At 45.7% G+C, this 25170-nt stretch overlaps 1 protein-coding gene across 6 annotated transcripts in view; it reads right to left on the bottom strand.

Annotated features, from left to right (window-relative positions):
• The window catches only part of HSPG2 (heparan sulfate proteoglycan 2), a 296550-nt gene that overhangs the window by 132786 nt on the left and 138594 nt on the right, over window positions 1–25170 (bottom strand). For all 6 annotated transcript variants that reach the window (XM_073570126.1, XM_073570127.1, XM_073570128.1 and 3 more), the window contains 2 exons: window positions 224–312; window positions 3–143 (listed from right to left, as the gene is read on the bottom strand). In XM_073570126.1, coding sequence (XP_073426227.1) covers window positions 3–143; window positions 224–312 — 230 coding nt within the window. The remainder of the gene's footprint in view (window positions 1–2; window positions 144–223; window positions 313–25170) is intronic.

The raw sequence follows: 25170 nt of genomic DNA, 5'->3' as shown, positions 1-25170 counted from the left end.
ACCAGTTCACGATGATAGCTGGAGCTGGAGCATTGCTGGGTGATCCCCATACAGAAGCACGGCAAACAGCCATCAGGGTGGTCCGCACTGAGGTAGAAGTGACTGGGGCGGCAGGTACTGCAGGAAAGACCCTCCACATGCGGCTGCAGAAAGCAGGAGAGGGTCAGCTACATACACTCCGGGAAACTGCACTCAGGACCTCACGTCACCAACGGGCACCTACCTTACACGGGCACTGACGGTGCGAGTCACAGGTGGTACTAACGCTGCCCCTCAGATCGCACTGACAGCCGGGGCTGGGGCCAGGGGTCTCTGCAAGAACATCAACATGTGGAGATATGTATATAGTGACAGGTCACACCATACACTGATAACAAGTACATAATATATGCGGAGCATACAGGAGTAGCACATACAGCAGCCGCTGCACTCTGCTGTATATATATATTTATACTAAAGCGTCACACCATACACTGATAACATATATATTTTAGGGAGCATACAAGAGCAGTACATACAGCGATCGCTGCGCATATATATATATATATATATATATATATATATATATATATATTAGCTGAAGAGCCCGGCGCTGCCCGGGCATAGTAACTAACTACGGTTAGTTATAACAAATTATATTGATTATATCTACAGTATATATATATATATATATATATATATATATATATGTGTATAGCCCTGCCCACTCCGCATAGCCACATTCACTATAATATCTCACATCATCCCGTCAGCCAGTGCTTCTGGACTACTACCCCCAATATCCCACATCGTCCCATCAGCCAGAGCCACCAGACTACTAATATCCCACATCATCCCGTTAAAGCCACCGGACTACTACCCCTAATATCCCACATCATCCAGTCAGCCAGAGCCACCGGACAACTACCACTAATATCCCACATCATCCCGTCACATCCACCGGACTACTACCCCTATTATCCCACATCATCCTGTCAGCCAAAGCCACCGGACAACTACCACTAATATCCCACATCATCCCATCAGAGCCACCGGACTACTACCTCTAATATCCCATATCATCCCGTCAGCCAGAGCCACCGGACTACTACCCCTAATATCCCACATTATCCCGTCAGCCTGGGGTCAGAACCAGAGCGCTGATTGGAACGGTCCTAACTTCGATACCGGGGATCCCTTTAAGAAAGCCTGGGTTCAGAACCAGAGCGCTGAGTGGATTTGCCCTCACTTGCATACCAATGATCCCTTTAATAGAACCCTGGGGTCAGAATCAGAGCGCTGAGGGATTTGCCCTAACTTCTGTACAGGAGATCCCTTTAAGAGATCCTGGGGTCAGTACCAGAGCATTTGAAGGCAATTGCCCTGACTTCCATACCAGGGATCCCTTTAAGAGAGGACTGGGGTCAGTGCCAAAGTGCAGATTGGATTTGCCCTCACTTCCATACCGGGGATCCCTTTAAGAGGGGCCTTGGGTCAGAAACAGAGCGCTGAGTGGATTTGCCCTAACTTCCATACCGGGGATCCCGTTAAGAAAGCCTGGGATCAGAACCAGAGCGCTGGATGGATTTGCACTGCCTTGCATACCAATGATCCGTTTAATAGAACCCTGGGGTCAGAATCAGAGCGCTGAGGGATTTGCCCTAACTTCCGTACAGGAGATCCCTTTAAGACAGCCTGGGGTCAGTACCAGAGCATTTGAAGGCAATTGCCCTGACTTCCATACCAGGGATCCCTTTAAGAGAGGCATGGGATCAGAACCAAAGCACTGGATGGATTTGCCCTGCCTTCTATTCCGGAGATCCCTTTAAGAAAGCCCTGGGGTCAGTACCAAAACGCTGAGTAGATTTTCCCTAACTTGCATACCAATGATCCACGGGAGGGGGGGATTAATTTCTGTCATGTGCTCTGTGCTCCTTTCTGGGGCCAGACAATGGCTGGGAGCTTATGTTCCTGGGGATGCTAGATTTCTCCCACAATGTCAGTGTCTGCTGAGGTGTTGTCATGCAGTGAGAAAACTGTTGGTCATAGCAACCAATCACAGCTCAGCTACTTTTAACCAGCTCTGGTGAAATGAGAGATGCTTAGTGATTGTTTGCAAGGAAAACTGTTGATCATAGCAACCAATCAGAGCTGAGCTTCTTTTGAACAGCTCTGGTGAAATGAAAGATGCTTCGTGATTGGTTGGTGACACACACATACATACATTCATTTTTATATATATAGATATATAGTGACAGGTCACACCATACACAAGTATATAATATATGCGGAGCATACAGGAGCAGCACATACAGTGGCTGCTGTGCTCTGCTGGGTATATATATATATTGAAGGGTCACACCATACACTGTTGACATGTATATAATATATGGGGAGCATACAGAAGCAGCATATACAGCGGCTGCTCCGCTCTGCTGTGTATATATATATATATATATATATATATATATATATATATATATACAGTCATGGCCAAAAGTATTGACACCCCTGCAATTCTGTCAGATAATACTCAGTTTCTTCCTGAAAATGATTGCAAACACAAATTCTTTGGTAATATTATCTTCATTTAATTTGTCTTAAATGAAAAAACACAAAAAGAATTGTCCTAAAGCCAAATTGGATATAATTCCACACCAAACATAAAAAAGAGGGTGGGCAAAAGTATTGGCACTGTGCGAAAAATCATGTGATGCTTCTCTAATTTGTGTAATTAACAGCACCTGTAACTTACCTGTGGCACCTAACAGGTGTTGGCAATAACTAAATCACACTTGCAGCCAGTTGACATGGATTAAAGTTGACTCAACCTCTGTCCTGTGTCCTTGTGTGTACCACATTGAGCATGGAGAAAAGAAAGAAGACCAAAGAACTGTCTGAGGAATTGAGAAACCAAATTGTGAGGAAGCATGAGCAATCTCAAGGCTACAAGTCCATCTCCAAAGACCTGAATGTTCCTGTGTCTACCGTGCGCAGTGTCATCAAGAAGTTTAAAGCCCATGGCACTGTGGCTAACCTCCCTAGATGTGGCCGGAAAATAAAAATTGACAAGAGATTTCAACACAAGATTGTGCGGATGTTGGATAAAGAACCTCGACTAACATCCAAACAAGTTCAAGCTGCCCTGCAGTCCGAGGGTACAACGGTGTCAACCCGTACTATCCGTCGGCATCTGAATGAAAAGGGACTGTATGGTAGGAGACCCAGGAAGACTCCACTTCTTACCCCGAGACATAAAAAAGCCAGGCTGGATTTTCCCGAAACTTACCTGAAAAAGCCTAAAACATTTTGGAAGAATGTTCTTTGTCAGATGAGACAAAAGTAGAGCTTTTAGGGCAAAAGCATCAACATAGAGTTTACAGGAGAAAAAAAGAGGCATTCAAAGAAAAGTACACGGTCCCTACAGTCAAACATGGCGGAGGTTCCCTGATGTTTTGGGGTTGCTTTGCTGCCTCTGGCACTGGACTGCTTTACCATGTGCATGGCATTATGAAGTCAGAAGACTACCAACAAATTTTGCAGCATAATTTAGGGCCCAGTGTGAGAAAGCTGGGTCTACCTCAGAGGTCATGGGTCTTCCAGCAGGACAATGACCCAAAACACACTTCAAAAAGCACTAGAAAATGGTTTGAGAGAAAGCACTGGAGACTTCTAAGGTGGCCAGCAATGAGTCCAGACCTGAATCCCATAGAACACCTGTGGAGAGATCTAAAAATGGCACTTTGGAGAAGGCACCCTTCAAATATCAGGGACCTGGAGTAGTTTGCCAAAGAAGAATGGTCTAAAATTCCAGCAGAGCATTGTAAGAAACTCATTGATGGTTACCGGAAGCGGTTGGTCGCAGTTATTTTGGCTAAAGGTTGTGCAACCAAGTATTAGGCTGAGGGTGCCAATACTTTTGTCCGGCCCATTTTTGGAGTTTTGTGTGAAATGATCAATGTTTTGCGTTTTGCTTCATTCTCTTTTGTGTTTTTTCACTTAAGACAAATTAAATGAAGATAATAATACCAAAGAATTTGTGTTTGCAATCATTTTCAGGAAGAAACTGAATATTATCTGGCAGAATTTCAGGGGTGTCAATACTTTTGGCCATGACTGTATACAGATGTGCTCAAAAGTTTACTTACCCCAGCAGAATTTTTGCTTTCTTGGACTTTTTTCAGAGAATATGAATGATAACAACAAAACCTTTTCTCCACTCATGCTTAGTGATTGAGTGAATCCATTTATTGTCAAACTACTGTGTTTTCTCTTTTTAAATCATAATGACCCAAAACATCCAAATGACCTTAATCAAAAGTTTACATACCGCATTTCTTAATATTGTGTATTGCCCCCTCTAACAACAATAACAGCTTGAAGTCTTTTGTGGTAGTTGTGGATGAAGTTCTTTATTTTCTCAGATGGTAAAACTGCCCATTCTTCTTGGCAAAAAGCCTCCAGTTCCTGTAAATTCCTGGGCTGTCTAGCATGAACTGCGCGCTTCAGATCTCTCCAGAGTGGCTCAATGATATTGAGGTCAGGAGACTAAGATGGCCACTCCAGAACCTTCACTTTGTTCTGCTGTAGCCAATGACGGGTCGACTTGGCCTTGTGTTTAGGATTGTTGTCATGTTGGAACGTTCAAGTACGTCCCATGCGCAGCTTCTGAGCTGATGATTGCAAATAAGCCTCCAGTATTTGCTGATAACACGCTGCATTCATCTCTCCTTCATCTTTAACCAAGTTTCCTGTAGCTCACAGGTCCCCAAAACATCAGTGATCGACCTCAGTGCTTTACAGTTGGAATGGTGTTCCTTTCATCATAGCTCGTTGACCTCTCTCCAAATGTAACGTTTATGGTTGTGGCTAGAAAGTTCAATTTTGGTCTCATCACTCCAAATTACCTTGTTCTAGAAGTTTTGAGGCTTGCTCTGTGCTGTTTTGTGTTCTGTAGGCGAGATACTTTGTGGCATTTGCACAGTAATGGCTTTCTTCTGGCAATTTGACCATGCAGCCCCATTTTCTTCAAGTGCCTCCTTATTGTGTATCTTGAAACAGCCACACCGCTAGTTTTCAGAGAGTCCAGTATTTCAGCTGATGTTATTTGTGGATTTTACTTTGCATCATGAACAATTTTCCTGGCAGTTGTGGACAAAATTTTTGTTGGTCTATCTGACCGTGGTTTTGTTTTTACAGAGCCCCTGATTTTCCATCTGTTAATCACAGTTTGAACGCTGCTGACTGGCATTATCAATTCCTTAGATATCTTTTTTTATCCGTTTCTTGTTTTATACAGTTCATTTACCTTTTCCTGTAGATCAGTTGACAATTCTTTTGCTTTCTCCATGACTAACAATCCACAAACATCAGTGGCTGTATGAAAGATGCAAGAGTCTGTCTGGATCCCAGAAACTCACTCAGCTTTTATGCACACACACTGATTACAAGCAAACAGGTCACAGGTGAGGATGTTACCTTTAGTAACCATTCAAACCCATTTGTTTCAATTTGTGCATGTTATCAGGCCAAAATCACCAGAGTATGTAAACTTTTGATCAGGGTGATTTGGATATTTTGGGTTGTCATTATGATTTAAAAAGAGAAAACACAGTAGTGTAACAATAAATGGCTTCACCCAACCACTAACCATGAGTGGAGAAAAAGTGTTGATGTTATCATTCATATTCTCTGAAAAAAGGCCAAGAAACCAAAAATTCTATTGGGGTATGTAAAATTTTGAGCACAACTGTATATATAGTGATGGGTCACACCATGCACTGATGACATGTAGAAAATATATGGGGAGCATACAGGAGCAGCACATACAGCAGTTGCTGCGCTCTGCTGTGTATATATATATATATATATATATATATATATAAAGTTGGTAAAGTGGGTGAAATAAGTACGGTATTTGATCCCTTGCTGGTTTTGTAACTTTGCCCACTGACAAAGACATGAACAGTCTATAAATTTAAGGGTAGGTTAATTTTAACATTGAGAGAGAGAATATCAAAAATAAAATTCAAAAAATCACATTGTATAAACTATATACATTTATTTGCATTTTGTAGTAAGAAATAGGTATTTGATCCCTCTGGCAAACAAGACTTAATACTTAGTGGCAAAACCCTTGTTGGCAAGCCCAGCAGTCAGACTTTTTTTATAGACAAATTTAAAAAAACTGACAGTCACATCCGAGCATAAACTAAATGTGAACAGGTGCTTAAGCACCTGTTCACATTTAGTTTAGATGTGACCATCAGTTTTTTGAAATTTGTATTCATTAACCTTCTGACTGAGCAGACTTTGAGCCGCAGGAGTTTTTAATCACAGCAGGGCCACCACCCCTCCACAGAGATATAGATTTCAGTCTAAGGAGAGGATTTACATAAGTTCCCATACAGATGAAGACTTTAGTCTAAGTGAGGATTGGTATTAGGTTAGGGTCCTGTAAAATGAGAAACGCCTTAACGTGGCTTCCAGGTACACATAAATTGGCCATTTTATGCTCTTCGCTTTCTCAATTTTTCATATTTCTAATGCAGTAATGCAATTCATTTTTTATATTTCATGTTTGCATGCTATGGCGCTACAGAATACTTCATTTTTTTTTAGACTTTTTTGTAGTTGATGATGAGGTTTGCACACAAGTCAGAAGGAATTTTGGTCCACTCCTCTTGGCAGATCATCTCTAAATCATTAAGATTTTGACGCTGTCACTTGGCAATTCGGAACTTCAGCTCCCTCTATAAGTTTTTTATGAGATTAAGGTCTGGAGACTGGCTAGGCAACTCCATGACCTAATGTGCTTCTTTTTGAGTCACTCCTTTGTTGCCTTGGCTGTATCTTTTGGGTCATTGCCTTGCTGGAAGACCCAACCACGACCCATTTTTAATGTCCTGGTGGAGGGAAGGAGGTTCTCACTCAGGATTTTACGGTACATGGCTCCATCCATTCTCCCATTTATGCAGTGATGTAGTCCTGTGCCCTTAGCAGAGTCACACTCCCAAAATATGTTTCCACCTCCATGCTTGACAGTGGGGACGGTGTTCTTTGGGTCACAGGCAGCATTTCTCTTCTTCCAAACACGGCGAGTTGAGTTAATGCCAAAGAGCTCAATTTTTGTCTCATCTGACCACTGCACCTTCTGGCAAGAACTCACAGAATCATCCAGGTGTTCATTAGCAAACTTCAGACGGGCCTGCACATGTGCCTTCTTAAGCAGGAGGACTTGGCGGGCACTGCAGGATTTTAAACCTTTACGGCGTAATGTGTTACCAATGGTTTTCTTGGTGACTGTAGTCCCTCCTGCCTTGAGATCATTAACAAGTTCCCCCTGTGGAACTTGTTGATGGCTGAACTCTCACCGTCCTCATGATTAAGGATACCCCACGAGGTGAGATTTTGCATGGTGCCTCTGATCGATGTCGATTGACAGTCATTTTGTATTTCTTCCATTTTCTTACTATTGCACCAACAGTTGTCTCCTTCTCACCTAGCATCTTACTTATGGTTTTGTGGCCCATTCCAGCTATGTGCAGGTCTATGATCTTGTCCTTGACATCCTTATAAAGCACTTTGGTCTTGTCCATGTTGTAGAAGTTAGGGTCTGACTGATTGAGTCTGTCTGATTAATTGAGTCGGTGGACAGGAGTCTTTTATAAAGGTGACAATGTAAGACAGATGTCTTTAATGCAGGTTACGGGTTGATTAGGAGCATATAAGTGGTCTGTAGGAACCAGAACTATTAATGGTTGCAAAATGCAAATAAATTTATATAATTTATACAATGTGATTTTCTGGATTTTATTTTTGATATTCTCTCTCTCAATGTTAAAATTAGCCTACTCTTAAAATTCTAGACTATTCATGTTTTTGTCAGTGGGCAAACTTACAAAATAACCAAGGGATGAAATAATTATTTCACCCACTGTATATATAGTGTCGGGTCACATCATACACTGATAACCTGTATATAATATACTAGCTGCTGGCCCGATTCCAAAGCATCGGGTACTCTAGAATATGGCCAGCGGCAGATTAAAATAAAAAAATGTGATATACTTACCATCCGACGGCCCCCGGAATCTGTCCCTCCTCTCCACTGTGCCGACATCTTCCGTTCCCAGTACTGCTTTGCGCCAAAGACCGCTGCTGATGTCCTCTTGCGAGAGCGCAACATCATCAGCGGTATTTCGCGCAAAGCAGTACTGGGAATGGAAGATGCCGGCAGAGTGGAGAGGAGGGACAGATTCCGGGGGCCGTCGGAAGGTGAGTAGATCACTATTTTTTATTTTAATTCTACTTTTTACACGTTTATGGTACCGAGGGTCCGAAGGAGTCTCTTCTCCTCTGGACCCTGGGTACCGGCTAGCGCCGGGCATCTCCGGCTGCGTCGCTGCTGACGCCCGTGTGAACGGAGATGACCGCGGCAACCGTCGGGAGATCAGCAGCTAGCGCCGCTGATATCCTGACGGCACGGTAGTGATGGCGTGCGTCCTGCTAATTGCGGACTGTGAATAAACAGAGGAAAGGGAACAAGCACACGATATTTGTATATAATACAATAATCTCACCAATATATATGATAGTAAAAATAAATATCAAAAGTGTGATAGAACCAATCCCCCAAACAAGGGATGGCAGACCATCCGGTATAAATGGAAAAGATAACTCAAAGATGGATGGGAATGAAGGATCCACAAGATAAAAAAGATGTAACAATAATGATAAAAAAATAATAACAATAATAATAATAAATGGCACAATCTGTTAAAAATAAAAATGCCTTTATTGAAATATTGGCACAACAATTAAGTGCATTAAAAATGTATATATATATATAATGATATAAAATATACAACCACGTTAGCAATGTATTTATGGATAATGGAAAAACCAATCCATAACAAAAGGCTTAATTAATAATCCAGGTACAAAAGTGCTTGAATAAGGTGACACAATATATCTAATAAATGTGCCCAAAGTGCAACTGTGCAAAAAAATATAAATCGCCCTAAGGCGTGTGCAACAAAACACAAAATGTAAAATACCTGTAAGCCAATTGGCGCTATATGGGTTGTATAAGAACGTTACCCGACGCGCGTTTCGGAAATAGAATCTCTTTCGTCATGGGGATAGATAGAATCTGACGAAGGAGATTCTATTTCCGAAACGCGCGTCGGGGCGCGTTCTTATACAACCCATATAGCGCCAATTGGCTTACAGGTATTTTACATTTTGTGTTTTGTTGCACATGCCTTAGGGCGATTTATATTTTTTTGCACAGTTGCACTTTTGCACTTTGGGCACATTTATTAGATATATTGTGTCACCTTATTCAAGCACTTTTGTACCTGGATTATTAATTAAGCCTTTTGTTATGGATTGGTTTTTCCATTATCCATAAATACATTGCTAACGTGGTTGTATATTTTATATCATTATATATATATACATTTTTAATGCACTTAATTGTTGTGCCAATATTTCAATAAAGGCATTTTTATTTTTAACAGATTGTGCCATTTATTATTATTATTGTTATTATTTTATTATCATTATTGTTACATCTTTTTTATCCTGTGGATCCTTCATTCCCATCCATCTTTGAGTTATCTTTTCTAATTGCGGACTGTGCCTGTGCACTGCGCCTGTTGCTGATTGGTTGTGGCCTAGCGGCCACAACTAGTCAGTGCAGCGGGATTTCGGTTACAGACAGACATGATAAGTAGTGTTGAGCATTCCGATACCGCAAGTATCGGCCGATATTCACTGTATCGGAATTCCGATACTGAGTTCCGATACTTTTAGCATATCGAATACCGGAATCGGAAGTTCCCATAATGCTATGAGCCAGTTTGATTTGATTCAGCCAATGACAATCCTCAGAAGTGTGGGCACATCCTGTTAGGCATGTAGGCATGTTAACTAATGGCATGGCTGTGATTTGCTGCTGAAATGATGTCATGATGCACTATAAAAGCCGCCGCCGCCTTGGGACCCATAGTATTTAACTATTTATCAACATGACCCATTGTCTTTGTTTTGTTATCAGCATCTGTTTGTTCAGACATTTTAATTGATTTTAAACAAAGTGTTTGTTTGTTTGTTGTGTCCATAAATAAAATTGATATTTTTTGATTATCATATCCTTGAGGTGATCCCTATTTGTGTGCATATACTTTCTTTTCTTTATGTGTTTTCACGCTGTAGTGTGTCCTACAGCTGCGTCTGGTTGTAAGCCGCTCAGCGTGCGTCACTGCTTCACACATATTTTTCTTTTATTGCAGCTCATTTTTCATTCTCCTATTAGAGTGCATCCATCCGTACCCATCTACATTGGTTGGTTGCAAACACTATATAGGAGTAGATAGAGGAGCCTTTTTTCTGGCTTGTGCCCTTCAGCTGCAGCCAGATTAGTATTACCCTATTTTGGAGCCTCATCTTTTGCATTGTAGGTTACCTTCCTGCATTGTAATAGCTCCAAAAAGTTTGTGATACTATCGCTTTCAAATCTTTGGTCACATCCTTTTAGTTTTTTTTGAAAAAACAAAATAAAGTTCACCAACCACTCCATTTGACAGTGGTGTAGGCCACATTAGCTCATATTAAAGTGTAGTCCACACACACACTTCATAAAATTAGTGTTTCTTATACCTGTTAGCAGCTGTTCAGGAATAAGCACACTAAGCCCCCCCTTTGTACTTTTCTGCCTATCTTTATCAGTCTACCAAGATAAAGAAGGCAGGGATTAAGGCACGTGGGCGTGGAGTTACAGCAGGGAGAGGACATGGGGATTCTGCAGGGAGAGGACGTGGGGATTCTGTGCCTGCTGCGGGCACCAGTGAGTCAGCAGCCCCCAGTTTTAGCAGGCAACAGTCCTTTATGCACAGCTTTGTAGGACCTCACCGTACCCCACTGCTGCGGGAGGAACAAATTGAAGCCGTTGTCGGATGGATGGCAGCCAACGCATCGACGTCAATGACTTCCACGTCCTCTCAGGGCCAGAGCACTGAAGAGCAACCATCTGTCTCTTCACCACCTGCCAAAGTGCCCAGGCAGTCAGAGAGCCCTGGACAGGAGCCATCACAGTCTCTACTTCTGTTCTCTGAATCTGTTGGCTTGGAAATAGGGGGCCAGCTAAAGCAGCATTCAAGAATGTGAAGAGGGAGTATGCAGTGATGCGCAACTTCTTTGTCCCTCTGAATCTGAAGAGGCGGGTGGGCCAGTGCCTATGGTCAGCACACCTCAGTACGCATCAGATGATGACGAGACTTAGGTGGCACTTTCTGGTGCGTACGGTGCTGGCGAGACTACCAAGGAGAAGCAGTTGTTTGAAGAGGGGAGTGTAGATGATGAGGTCCTTGACCCATCATGGCGTGAGGAACAGGAAGGTGGTGGGAGGAGCTCTGAGGAAGAGATTCCCCGAACGGCCAAAACAGGAGGGAGAGGGAGGGGGCAGACTTGGTTGCCTGTAGCCTCCACTTTGGCACCCGTTAGGAGCATTCCTCTTCCAAAAGCCAAAATGGGCGCTCCCAAGACTTGCAGTGCGTGGTCCTTTTTTGACACAGTTGCAGATGACATTTGCTTTGTCAAATACAAGCTGTGTCATCAGAAAGTCAAAAGAGGGAAAAATGTCAGCAACCTCAATACCACAAATATGTGGAAACATGTGCGGACCAAGCACGAGGTGGAGTTACACAGACACACTGAAGACGTAGGCCAACGTACAGCACCACCTACCACCTCTTCAGCTCGTGTTGGGGCCTCTTCCTCCAGCTCACACACAGCTGGTTCAGCTTCCTCACAGGATCGCCAAGGAAGAACCTCTGGCACTGTTGTCCGGAGACCCAGTGACATTCCACCCACAAGCACCACGTTCCCAGTCATCCTCACACTCTCAGGCCACTCTACAGCCATCGGTAGCACAGGCATGGGATAAAAGGCGGCCATACTCGGCAAACCATCCCCGAGCACAGGCTCTGAATGCTGACATTGCCAAACTAAGGGCCATTGAAATGCTCTCATTCAGGCTGGTGGAGACTGACACTTTCCGGAACTTCATGGCCTTGGCAGTCCCACAATACACCGTGCCCAGCCGCTTTTATTTCAGCAGGCAAGCCGTCCCTGCCCTGCAAAGGCATGTGGAGGGAAAAATAAAACATGCGCTACTAAACGCCGTCAGTAGCAAGGTCCACCTGACCACCGATGCGTGGACCAGTAACCATGGACAGGGAGGATACCTTTCCCTCACTGCCCATTGGGTCAATGTTGTGGAGCCGGGTACAGATCTGGAGAGTGGCGCTGTACGTGTTCTGCCAACTCCACGGATTGCAGGAATCCAGTCTGTACACACTGACTCCTCCTACTCAAGTTCCTCAGAAACAGCGCTGCAGGAGCCTGTTACGACCGACATGAGCACAGCCGTGGCCAAACGTCAACAGGCCGTACTGAAATTAATTTCTTTGGGGAATCGAAGCCACACAGCACAGGAGCTCTGGAATGCCATCAAGCAGGAGAGGGACATGTGGTTTCTGCCAGCGAATCTCCAGCCAGGCTTGGTAGTGTGTGACAATGGACGAAATCTGGTGGCAGCTCTGGGCCTAGGCAACCTCACTCACATCCCATGTCTGGCACATGTGCTGAACTTGGTCGTGCAGAGCTTTCTGAGGGACTATCCGGATCTTGATGCACAGCTGAACAAGGTCCGCATAGAGTGTGCTCACTTGCGGCGTTCCAGCACGGCAAGATCGCCCCTTGCACCTCTGCAGCGCCGATTACGCCTCCCGGAACATCGCATCATATGTGACCTACCCACCAGGTGGAATTCAACGTTACATATGTTGGAGCGGTTGTGTGAGCAGCAGGCAGCGTTAATGGAGTACCAGCTGCATCAGGCGCAAACAAGTCGCACTGTGCGCCGGTCAGACTTCAGCACCACTGAGTGGGCCTCTATGAAGGACATCTGCCTCGTTTTGCGTGCCTTCGATGATTCCATGCGGATGGCGAGTGCAGATGATGCACTAGTCAGCATGACTGTCCCCCTTATCTGCCTGCTTCAAAAAACACTGCAAGCACTAAGGGAGGAGGTTTTGGAAGAGGTGGAGGATGAGGAGTCACAAATGCCATCTGCTTCTGGACAGTCTGCGCTATGTGGTTCCTCACAAAGGCCTAGGCAGGGGACACTTTGTGAGGAGGATGAGGAGGAGTCAATGGAGGAGGAAGACATCTCTCCAGAGGAGGGAGCTACACAATGCTCTAGTCAGTATGTACAGCGAGGGTGGGGTGATGCAGAGCAGGCAGAGATGACGCCTCAAGCAGGGGACAGCGGTTCTTTGGCAGTTGGGAGTCTGCAGCACATGGTTGATTTCATGCTGCAGTGCCTGAGAAACGACCGCCGCATCGCCCACATTCTCAACACGGCTTGATTATTGGGTGTACACCCTCCTAGATCCTCGCTACTGGGACAACTTACAAAGCCTCATACCACCGTTGAACCGGGAGCGGAAAATGCGGGAGTACCAAGACACACTGGTGCAGTCCATCATGTTCTCCATTCCACCCGACAGCAGTGCTGCTAGTGCTTTACAAAGCAGCTCTGTGCGTCGAGGCAGTGGAGGAAGCTCTGCACAGAGGGAGCAGAAGCAGCACCTCAGCACAAGGCAAGACCAGTATGGCCCAAATGTGGCAAAGTTTTGTGTGTCCACCACAAATGTCTACACCACCACAGACGGCTCCAGTCAGCAGGAGGCAACGTTTCCGTCAGATGGTGACAGACTACATGTCTTTCCCTGTCAGTGTACTCCCAGACGGCTCTTCCCCCTTCAAGTTTTGGGTCTCTAAGCTGGATACATGGCCAGAGCTTAGCCAGTATGCATTGGAGGTGCTGGCTTGCCCTGCTGCCAGTGTATTATCGGAACGCGTCTTTAGTGCCACAGGTGGTGTACTAACAGACCGTCGCACGCGACTATCCTCCGATAATGTTGATCGGCTTACTTTTCTGAAAATGAACAAGGCCTGGATCTCGCCAGAATTTGCCAGTCCTCTTCCAGAATAAATAATTGGTTGGCAACAGTATCCAGGTCTCCTGTTGTGTTCATGTTTCTACCACCTGAACTGTAATCCCTGGGCTTCAACACAGCCAGTTGTCGCCAAGAAGTGCAGTCTGCACAGAGAAAAACACTAGCTCCTGTGTTAGTGGGGTTCAGAAACGCCAGCTGCTCCCCTGCTGTGTGGACGGCAAAGTCTCCTGCTCCCTCCACATTCAAACTACTACTGATTTTTAACCGTACTCCACTTAGGCCTCTGGCTCCACTGTCTCTAGTTTTTCCCCTGGCCTCCAATCCCGCCAGTTTCTGCTCAGAAGTGGCGTCTGCACAATCCACACTTGTTCCTGTGTTACTGGGGCTCAGTCACGTCAGTTGATCCCCTGATGTGTGTCCGGCAATGTCTCCTGCTCTGTCCACATTCCCATTACTAGTAGTGGGAATGTGGACAGAGCAGGAGACATGGCCGGACACACATCAGGGGATCAACTGACGTTACTGAACCCCAGTTATACAGGAACTAGTGTTGATTGTGCAGGCGCCACTTCTGAGCAGCAACTGGCGGGGTTGGAGGCCAGGGGAAATACTAGAGACAGAGTGGAGCCAGAGGCCTAGTTGGAGCACGTTTAAAATCAGTAGTAGTCTACAACAGATATTAAACTTGATGAAATTAGGCCTCAGCCTACACCCTGATTGACCCTGGGCTCCAACATCGCCAGTTGCTGCTCAGAAGTGTCTTTGGCACGGGTACTTCCTCCTGCCCATCCTGGTTCCAGCACGCCTGCTGTTTCCGGGGAGTGTCAACGTCACTTTGACACCAATACGTTGTCTTGTCGTGTTGCGGTCGGGTTAGCCGAGTATATGGTGCCTGCAGTTTAGGTGCTTCCTATGGGGGCTGCGGGTTCTGGTAATAAAGGCTGGTTCCGTAGTGCCAATAGGACAAGCAGCCCCTGTAGGACTGTGGGTTTCAGTAACTGCGGCCTGCTCGCGGCCTTGCAACTTTGTTTATCATGGGTACCTTCTGCTACCCATCCGGGTTCCAGTACCGTCAGCTGGCTCTCGGCAGTGCCTTTGGCCGAGGTGCCTCCTTCTCGGTATCCGAGTTCCAACAACGTCTGCTGGTCCTTGGTAGTGCTTTGTAGCACAGGTACCTCCTGCTTAGAAACCGTGTTCCAGCACCGTCAGCTGGTCCATGGTTGTGCCATTGGCTCTTGTTCCTTCTGCTGCCACTCTGGGTTCCAGTACGTCAGCTGGTTCTCGGTAGTTCCATTGACTCTTGTAGCTTCTGCTACCCATCCGGGTTCCAGCACCGTCAGCTGCTTCTCGTGTTGTGAGTTCATGCTCCCCTTCACCATTGAGGTCTGATGAACTCCCTCTTCTTGTGAAGGAAGGTAGTGAGGCTGATTACCAAGCACCTGAGCAGGATGATGATGACTGGGTGACTGGAATTGCTGACTGGATATAAGGCAGCCGACGCCCTTCTGCCTTGCTGGTGATTTCTCAGAGGGATTCTAGGAGACCAGTCTGATTCCTGCTCCTCAAAAGCTAAGTATTCTGCTCTGCTTTACGCATTTGTGTTTTGGTTTTGTTTTGCCTTGTTTTTCTGGATTTCTGCCATTCCCTGCTGGGGTGAGCTGAATTCCTTTTTGCTCTGTCTTCAGAAAATACCTGAGTACTGATATAGTTTTTTTGAAGCCTAGCGTCTTCAGGGCTTTTTTCCCTATCAGTCTGTTGGCTCTTGTTTAGATAGGGTTTTGGCGGATTGCAGACAGCAGCTTTTCTATTCTGTCCTATTTAGTTAGCTTGGGCCCCATCATTTGCTCAGCCTATCTTTCTATCTGTGTGAGTGTTTTTTCATCTTGCTTCACCATCGTTATATGTTGGGGGCTGCCTATTGCATTGGGGTCTGCTCTGGGGCAGTTTAGATTTCCCTTTCTGTCTTTAGGCTATTTAGTTCTCCGGCTGTGATCGCGGGGTCTAGGGCACCGTAGGAACCCCCCACGGCTACTGCTAGTTGTTGTTGTTAGGTTCAGGGGTCTGCAATCCGATAGCTGCTAACTTCTCTGGTTTTCTGGACTTAGCTAGTATTTCTGTTTCTGCCTCCTACGGTGACTCATTCATAGCATTCTCGGCCGTGTCTTTGGCACGGGTACTCCCTCCTGCCCAGCCTGGTTCCAGCACGCCTGCTGTTTCCGGGTAGTGTAAATGTCACTTTGCTACTGACTCGTTTTCCATTCGTGCTGCGGTCGGGTTAGCCGAGTCTATGGTGCCTGCAGTTTAGGTGCTTCCTATGTGGGCTGCGGGTTCTGGTAATAAAGGCTGGTTCTGTAGTGCCAATAGGACAAGCACCCCCTGTAGGACTTTGGGTTTCGGTAACTGCGGCCTGCTCGCGGCCTTGCAACTTTGTTTATCATGGGTACCTTCTGCTACCCATCCGGGTTCCAGCACCGTCAGCTGGTTCTCGGCAGTGCCTTTGGCTGAGGTGCTGCCTTCTCGGTATCCGAGTTCCAGCAATGTCTGCTGGTTCTTGGTAGTGCTTTGTAGCACAGGTACCTCCTGCTTAGAAACCATGTTCCAGCACCGTCAGCTGGTCCACGGTTGTGCCATTGGCTCTTGTTCCTTCTGCTGCCACTCTGGGTTCCAGTACCGTCAGCTGGTTCTCGGTAGTTCCATTGACTCTTGTAGCTTCTGCTACCCATCCGGTTTCCAGCACCGTCAGCTGCTTCTCGGCAGTGTCTTTGGCACGGGTACTCCCTCCTGCCCAGCCTGGTTCCAGCACGCCTGCTGTTTCCGGGTAGTGTCAACGTCACTTTGCCACCGACTCGTTGTCCGGTCATGCTGCGGTCGGGTTAGCCGAGTCTATGGTGCCTGCAGTTTAGGTGCTTCCTATGTGGGCTGCGGGTTCTGGTAATAAAGGCTGGCTCCGTAGGGCCAATAGGACAAGCACCCCCTGTAGGAGTGTGGGTTTCGGTAACTGCGGCCTGCTCACGGCCTTGCAACTTTGTTTATCATGGGTACCTTCTGCTATCCATCCGGGTTCCAGCACCGTCCGCTGGTTCTCGGCAGTGCCTTTGGCAAAGATGCCTCCTTCTCAGTATCTGAGTTCCAGCAACGTCTGCTGGTTCTTGGTAGTGCTTTGTAGCAGAGGTACCTCCTGCTTAGAAACCATGATCCAGCACCCTCAGCTGGTCCACGGTTGTGCCATTGGCTCTTGTTCCTTCTGCTGTCACTCTGGGTTCCAGTACCGTCAGCTGGTTCTCGGTAGTTCCATTGACTCTTGTAGCCTCTGCTACCCATCCGGGTTCCAGCACCGTCAGCTGGTTTCGGCAGTGTCTTTGGCACGGGTACTCCCTCCTGCCCAGCCTGGTTCCAGCACGCCTGCTGTTTCCGGGTAGTGTCAACGTCACTTAGCCACCGACTCGTTGTCCGGTCGTGCTGCGGTCGGGCTAGCCGAGTCTATGGTGCCTGCAGTTTAGGTGCTTCCTATGTGGGCTGCGGGTTCTGGTAATAAAGGCTGGTACCGTAGTGCCAATAGGGCAAGCACCCCCTGTAGGACTGTGGGTTTCGGTAACTGCGGCCTTGCAACTTTGTTTATCATGTGTACCTCCTGCTACCCATCCGGGTTCCAGCACCGTCAGCTGGTCCTCGCTAGTTCCATTTGCTCTTGCAGCTTCTGCTACCCATCCGGGTTCCAGCACCGTCAGCTGGTTCTCGGCAGTGCCTTTGGCCTAAGTGCCTCCTTCTCGGTATCCGAGTTCCAGCAACGTCTGCTGGTCCTTGGTAGTGCTTTCTAGCACAGGTACCTCCTGCTTAGTAACCGTGTTCCAGCACCGTCAGCTGGTCCACAGTTGTGCCATTGGCTCTTGTTCCTTATGCTGCCCCTCTGAGTTCCAGCACCGTCAGCTGGTCCTCGCTAGTTCCATTTGCTCTTGTTCCTTCTGCTAACCATCCGGGTTCCAGTACCGTCAGCTGGTTCTCAGCAGTTCCTCAGCCTTCTTCTACCTTCTGCTACTTTTCCAAGTTCGAGCTAGTGGAAATGGTTTTTGGTTCTCACTCTGGATCTCCCTGACGACGACCCAGAAGATGACGACCCTGAAGACCTCTCCCTGACGACGACCCTGAAGATGACGACCCTGAAGACCACACCGAAGAAGACCAAAAAGATGACCCTGAAGAAGATGACCAAGAGGACAAAGAACATGAAGACAACCACCAAGATGCAGAACAACAAGAGACAGAAGACCAAGAAGCAGAAAAACCAAAAGCAGAAGAACATTAAGCATAAGACTAAAAATCAGAGCAAATGATATTATCTAAATTATAAGCAGAAGAAGACTAAGCAGTGTATGGGGGTGAGTCCGTTCCTCCTCGTGGTGCCCCTGGAAAATGCCTGCTGCTGCAGGCCAAACTGAACGCGGACAAATCCTGTTGTAAATCTTTTGTGACAGGCAGAACGGAAGGTGTAATCTTCAAACTTTTATAGATAACAACTACAGGAATTCCTGTCACAAATAAGAATATGATGAAGAAGAAGAATAGGAAGAAGATGAAGAAGTAGAATATGAAGAATTATAGTTGAATAAGAAGAATATGAAGAATGTAAAAAAAAAGAATAATAGGAAGAAGGTGAAGAAGAAGTTGATGAAAAAGATGCTGCTGCTGCTGAGGATGATGAAGGAGAAAGTGTGGGAGAAGTAAAAAAGAAGGTGAAGAGCATGGAAGTAGTGAAACATACATATCTGACAAAATATAAAAGAGGTTAACATAGTCAATATCTTTGTAACTCCGAACGTCTTTAAAAAAAAAAAATAATAATTCCTGCTATTCCATTTGATTGGGCTAAACCTCTATGGCTTTAATTTCTCCTACACCTGCCACAATACATTCTACATTATTATTAGTTGTTTTTCTTCATGTAGAATTAACCTACAAGGAAAGAAAGGGTTTTTTTCAATTCCGATATTTCTGTCCCATTGACTTGAATGGGACTTCCGGGATCGGAATCGGCGATACCCGATACTTTTTGGATATCGGCCGATCCAATCCGATCTGATATTTTTCAATATCGGGTGGTATCGCTCAACACTAATGATAAGGCGCTTATATATATAGATGAAGAGCATACAGGAATAGCACATACAGTGGATGAGCGCTCTGCTGTGCATACATTGTGAGGGATTGACATGCTTAGCTGCTCCTCGAGGTAGACAAAGGACCAGGTTTGGCTAAAGTCTCTGGTTGGCTTATTGACTCAAACCAGGAACCCAAAATGGTAAAAGAAAACAGCCGGTCTGGCTCAAAAAAAAGTAAAGAGTTCATACACAGTCCTACCCAGTACTTCTGGGACAACAACTATGGCAGCTCTCACAGGAGCTTCAGTATGGAGACTTCCTTTCTCCACAGAACACAGCCAGAGAAAAAAAAAACTGGCTGGACATTTAACTCCCTCCAGCCACACCCTGGAGGTGGCGATATGGTGGGTAGGTGTCCCGCCCATCTCTGACCTACCCACCATAAAAGTCATTCACATAGTGACTGGATTGCTGTCAGCACATATCATGCTTGAGAAAACACTTAAGCCCCCGTTACACACTGCGATATCGCTAGCAATATCGCTGTAAAGTCACCGATTTTGTGACGTTGCCGCGATATTGCTAGCGATATCGCTGCATGTGATACTTACCTCCGACCGGCTCCCCCGCTGGTTATCGCTGATCGCGCGAGAAGCTGCTGGACCATTCCTCGTCGGTCGCTTCCTGTGGCGCCGACGAGCGAGGCGTGGACGCGGGCGGGATCGCTGGTGCATCGCTAGGTGTAACGGTACCCTTATGGCTTTCACATCACACAGGATAGCAATCTTTGTGACACATGTCTCCCCTCATGTACGACTCCAGTGACCCTGTCACATATTCCCCCCTCTGCCAAAAGCCAGGGGCTTGGCACCTTCGGGCACCAAACAGGGAATTCGGGAGAGGGCATCTGCATTCACGTGTAGCTTCCTGGACCTATGTTCTACGTGGCACCTGAAATCCTGGAGGCCTAAGAACCTTCTAGTCATCCGTGCATTCTTATCTTCTTTCTCCCTTAACCATCTCAGAGGGGCATGATAGGATATGAGTTGATACATACATTGAGGGATTATCTACTAGGTCGGAGGTTCAGTGTATCTACTGCCCATTTTATGGCCAGACATTCTTTCTCCACAATGGCGTAATTTTTCACACACAACAAGAGATTCCGGCTCAGATACAGGATGGGATGCTCTTCCCCATTTATCTCCTGAGACAGCACGGCTCCCAACTCGACTTCTGAGGCATCCGTCTGGATCACAAACTCCTTGCTGAAGTCTGGTGCGACCAGAACAGGATGTTTACACAGAGCCTGCTTCAGCTCCTGGAACACCATCTCTGTGTCAGCAGTCCATTTAACTATGGTCGACTTGGTACCTTTAAGAAGATCCATCAATGGTGCGGCGATTATAGCAAAACTTGGGATGAACCGCCGGTAGTAGCCCACAATTCCAAGAAACGCACTCACTTGCTTTTTGGTGAGTGGTTGCAGCCACTTCTGAATCGCCTCGATCTTATTTATCTGCAGTTTAATTTCGCCCCTTCCGACAACATAGCCCAGGTACTTGGCCTCTTCCTTCCCTATGGCACTTTATGGTGAACCCCGCACTTCTTAAAGCATCCAGAACCAACCGTACCTTTGGCAGATGACTAGCCCAGTCAAGGTTAAAAACCACTATGTCATTGAGGTACGCTGCGGCATACTTTTTTATGTGGAGCCAGGATCCGATCCATCACCCTCTGGAATGTGGCCGGGGTGCCCTACAGACCTAAGGGCTTCCTGGTGTATTGAAAACACCCATCAGGCTTCGAGAAGGCTGCCTTCTCCTTGGCACAATAGCCCTTCGCCAGGTTCAGGGTTGTAATGTACCTCGTGGGTATAAGTCTCTCAATGAGTTCATCCACATGAAGCATCGGGTAAGCACCGAAGCTAGAGACTTCATTCAGCTTGCGGTAGTCATTGCAAAACCGCCACTCACCGTTAGGCTTCAGTACAAGGACGATGGGACTCGACCATCCAATTTTTGACTCCTCTATCACCCTGAGGTCTAGCATCCTCTTCACCTGATTGGAGGTGCTTCCGGAATTCTATAGGGCTTGAGGTTCACCCGTACGTGCGGTTCTGTCAAAACGTCACGCTCGACCACCTGCGTATGCTCGGGCAACTCTAAGAATAGGTCCCGGTTCCTCTGCAACAGCTCCCGACACTGTTGCCTCTGGGCCAGCATCAGAGTCTCTGCAATTGTGACATCATCCACAGTGACTTTGGGACTGGCTCCCAAGCAAGAGGTGTCCAGCAATTCTCGGTCTCTCTCACCAGGGTTTTAGCAAGTTCACATGATAGACCTGGGAGGCTTTCTTCTCCTCGGCTGATGTACTTTGTAATTAACTTTGCCCAGTTTTTCCACCACCTCATATGGCCCTTGCCACTTGGCTAGGAACTTGCTCACCACCGTGGGGATAAGCACCAGCACGCGGTCCCTGGGCTCAAACTGCCTCAGCCTCAGTTATACACCCTTGCGTGTGCCTGCAGAAGATATTCTTTACGATAGGCATCACTTTTGCCATTCTCTCCTGCAGCTAGGCGACATGATCTATGATGCTCCTGTGTGGCGTGACCTCAGCTTCCCATGTTTTCTTGGCGATGTCCAGGAGCCCTCGCGGCTGTCGACCATACAGGCGCTCGAACATCGAGAAGCTAGTAGAGGCCTGGGGAACTTCGCTGATGGAAAAGAGAAAAAACGGAAGCAGGTAGTCCCAGTCTCGACTGTCCTTCTCGATGACCTTTTTGAGCATGGCTTTCAAGGTTTTATTGAAGCGTTCTACTAGGCTGTCGGTCTGTGGATGGTACACTGAGGTTCGCAGCTGAGCAATCTGGAGGACCATACACAGTACGTTAACTTCCTTACTCATGAAGGGAGTTCCCTGGTCTGTCAAAATCTCCTTCGGCAGGTCTGTCCTAGCAAAAATATGGACAAGTTTCCGGGCAATACTCTTAGCCGAAGAGTTCCTTAGGGGCACTGTTTCAGGATACCAGGTCGCATAGACCATGACCACTAGAATCATAGAATCGTAGAGTTGGAAGGGACCTCCTGGGCCATCTGATCCAACCCCCTGCTCAAAGCAGGATTCGCTAAATCATCCTAGTCAGATGTCTGTCCAGCCTCTGTTTGAAGACTTCCATTGAAGGAGAACTCACCACTTCTCGTGGCAGCCTGTTCCACTCATTGATCACTCTAACTGTCAAAAAGTTTTTTCTAATATCTAATCTGTGTCTCCTCCCATTCGGTTTCATCCCACTGCTTCTAGTCTTTCCTTGTGCAAATGAGAATAAAGTTGATCCTTCTACAATGTGACAGCCCTTTAGATATTTGTAGACAGCTATTAAGTCTCCTCTCAGTCTTCTCTTTTGCAAACTAAACATTCCCAAATCCTGCAACCTTTCCTCATAAGACAGGGTTTGCAGACCGGTCACCATTCTGGTCGCTCTTTTCTGAACTTGCTCCAGTTTGTTGATGTCTTTTTTAAAATGTGGTGCCCAAAACTGGACACAGTATTCCAGATGAGGTCTGACCAAAGAGGAGTAGAGGGAAATAATGACTTCACGTGATCTAGACTGTATGTTTCTGTTAATACATCCTAGAATTGCATTTGCCTTTTTTGCTGCTGCATCACACTGTTGACTCATATTCAGTCTGTGATCAATTAGTATACCCAAGTCTTTTTCACATGTGCTGTTGCTTAGCCCTGTTCCTCCCATTCTGTATATGCTTTTTTCATTTTTATTGCCCAGATGTAGTACTTTGCATTTTTCCCTGTTAAAAACCATTCTGTTAGTTGCTGCCCACTGCTCCAGTTTATTTATATCTTTTTGAATCCTCTCTCTCTCTTCTCTAGTATTAGCTATCCCTCCTAGCTTTGTGTCATCAGCAAATTTAATCAGTTTACCCTCAATTCCTTCATCTAAATCGTTGATAAAGATGTTGAAGAATACAGGGCCCAGGACAGAGCCCTGTGGTACCCCACTTGAGACATTCTTCCAACTGGATGTGCAGCCATTTACGACCACTCTTTGGGTCCGATCACTAAGCCAGTTCTGAATCCACCTAACAGTTGCCTTGTCCATTCCATACTTAGTCATTTTTTCAATAAGGATTATATGAGATACTTTGTCAAATGCTTTTCTGAAGTCAAGATATACTATATCTACAGCATTTCCTTGATCCACCCAATCAGTGATTCCGTCATAGAAGGAAATTAAGTTAGTCTGACATGACCTATTAGTTACAAACCCATGCTGACTCTGTTTAATCACTTCATTCTTATCCAGGTACTGACATACATATTGTTTAATAATTTGTTCAAAGATCTATCCTGGTATAGAAGTCAGACTCACCGGCCTATAGTTGCCTGGGTCCACCTTCTTCCCCTTTTTGAAGATAGGAACAACATTTGCTCTTCTCCAGTCTTCTGGGACGTCTCCTGTTCTCCAAGAATTTTCAAAGATTATGGAGAGGGGTTCAAAAATTTCTTCTGCTATCTCCTTCAGTACTCTGGGGTGTAATTCATCTGGACCTGGAGACTTGAATTCCTTTAGGTTAGCTAAGTGTTTCCTCACTATCTTTCTGTTTATAGATCTCCTGGATTCTTCTATTCCCTTAATAGGACAGTGAAGAACAGCTGATGTCACATTTCCTTTCTGAGAGAAAAAAGATGCAAAATAGGAATTTAAAAGTTCGGCCTTCTCAACATCCTGTCTTACCATTTGATCATTTTCATCCTGTAAAAATCCTATAGCATCTTTGACTTTTCTTTTACTTTTGACATATCCTCAAAATCCTTTATTATTGCTTTTGACATCTCTTGCAAGCCTCAATTCATTGTCAGCTTTAGAGATTCTGATTTGTGCCCTGCAGGTTCTGCAGACAGCACTATATTCTTCTTTATATATGCCTCCCTCTTTCCATTTTATAAACATTTTTTTCTTCCTTTTTAGCATGTGCTTAAGTTCTGTGTTCATCCATCCTGGTTTCCTTAAATGTTTCCTATTCCCTCTTTTCGGAATTGTTAACAATATACAGTTGTGCTCAAAAGTTTACATACCCCTTCAGAATGTTTGCTTTCTTGGCCTTTTTTTCAAAGAATATGAATGATAATGCCAAAAAATTTTCTCCACTCATGGTTAGTGGTTGGGTGAAGAAATTTATTGTCAAACTACTGTGTTTTCTCTTTTAAAATTATAATGGCAACCCAAAACATCCAAATGACCCTGATCAAAAGTTTATATACCCTGGTGATTTTGGCCTGATAACATTCACTGAAGTTGACACAAATGGGTTTGAATGGCTACTAAAGGTAACCATAAACATTACGTTTGGACAGAGGTCAACAAGGCCTATGATGAAAGGAACACCATTCCTACTGTAAAGCACGGAGGTGGATCGCTGATGTTTTGGGAATGTGTGAGCTACAAAGGCACAGGAAACTTGGTCAAAATTGAAGGAAAGATGAATACAGCACATTATCAGCAAATACTGGAGGCAAATTTCTCCACCCAATGAAAAAGTTTTGGTGTTATCATTCATATTCTTTGGAAAAAGGCCAAGAAAGCAAAAATTCTGCCGAGGTATGTAAACTTTTGAACACAACTGCATTGGTGCCCTTGTGCAGACTTTACTAAAGGACCTACTGTCATGCCGGCTTCAGACTCTGTTCACACTGGGGAGTCTGTTGTGCAGACTTTTCTGTTGCTGAGCCTGACGTTGGGCGTCGACGTTGGTTCATTCACTGATGTCCAGCTTGGTAGAAGTTAACTTTTTAATTTCTGGCTGAGATTGCTGGGAACGCCTTCTTCCTTTTAGTATGGCCCACAACATTCCTGGGTGGCAATTATAGCATTTGATTACCTCTTGCAAACCGGTCCTGTTGGAGTATCTGTTGTTACTCGTTACTTAATCTAGGAGTTTGGTGAAGTATACCACGTTGTTTACTTCGTTATTAGTGTCGTGTTTATCCCACACGTATATTGTATTGTCTATCAAGTTAGCTGTGTGCAGTTGTCTACTTTA

This window comes from Dendrobates tinctorius, unplaced genomic scaffold (genome assembly GCF_039654945.1).
Source record: "Dendrobates tinctorius isolate UK_male_01 unplaced genomic scaffold, ASM3965494v1 ptg000028l, whole genome shotgun sequence".
Lineage (NCBI taxonomy): Eukaryota > Metazoa > Chordata > Amphibia > Anura > Dendrobatidae > Dendrobates > Dendrobates tinctorius.
This window is presented reverse-complemented; position numbering and strand designations above follow the sequence as displayed.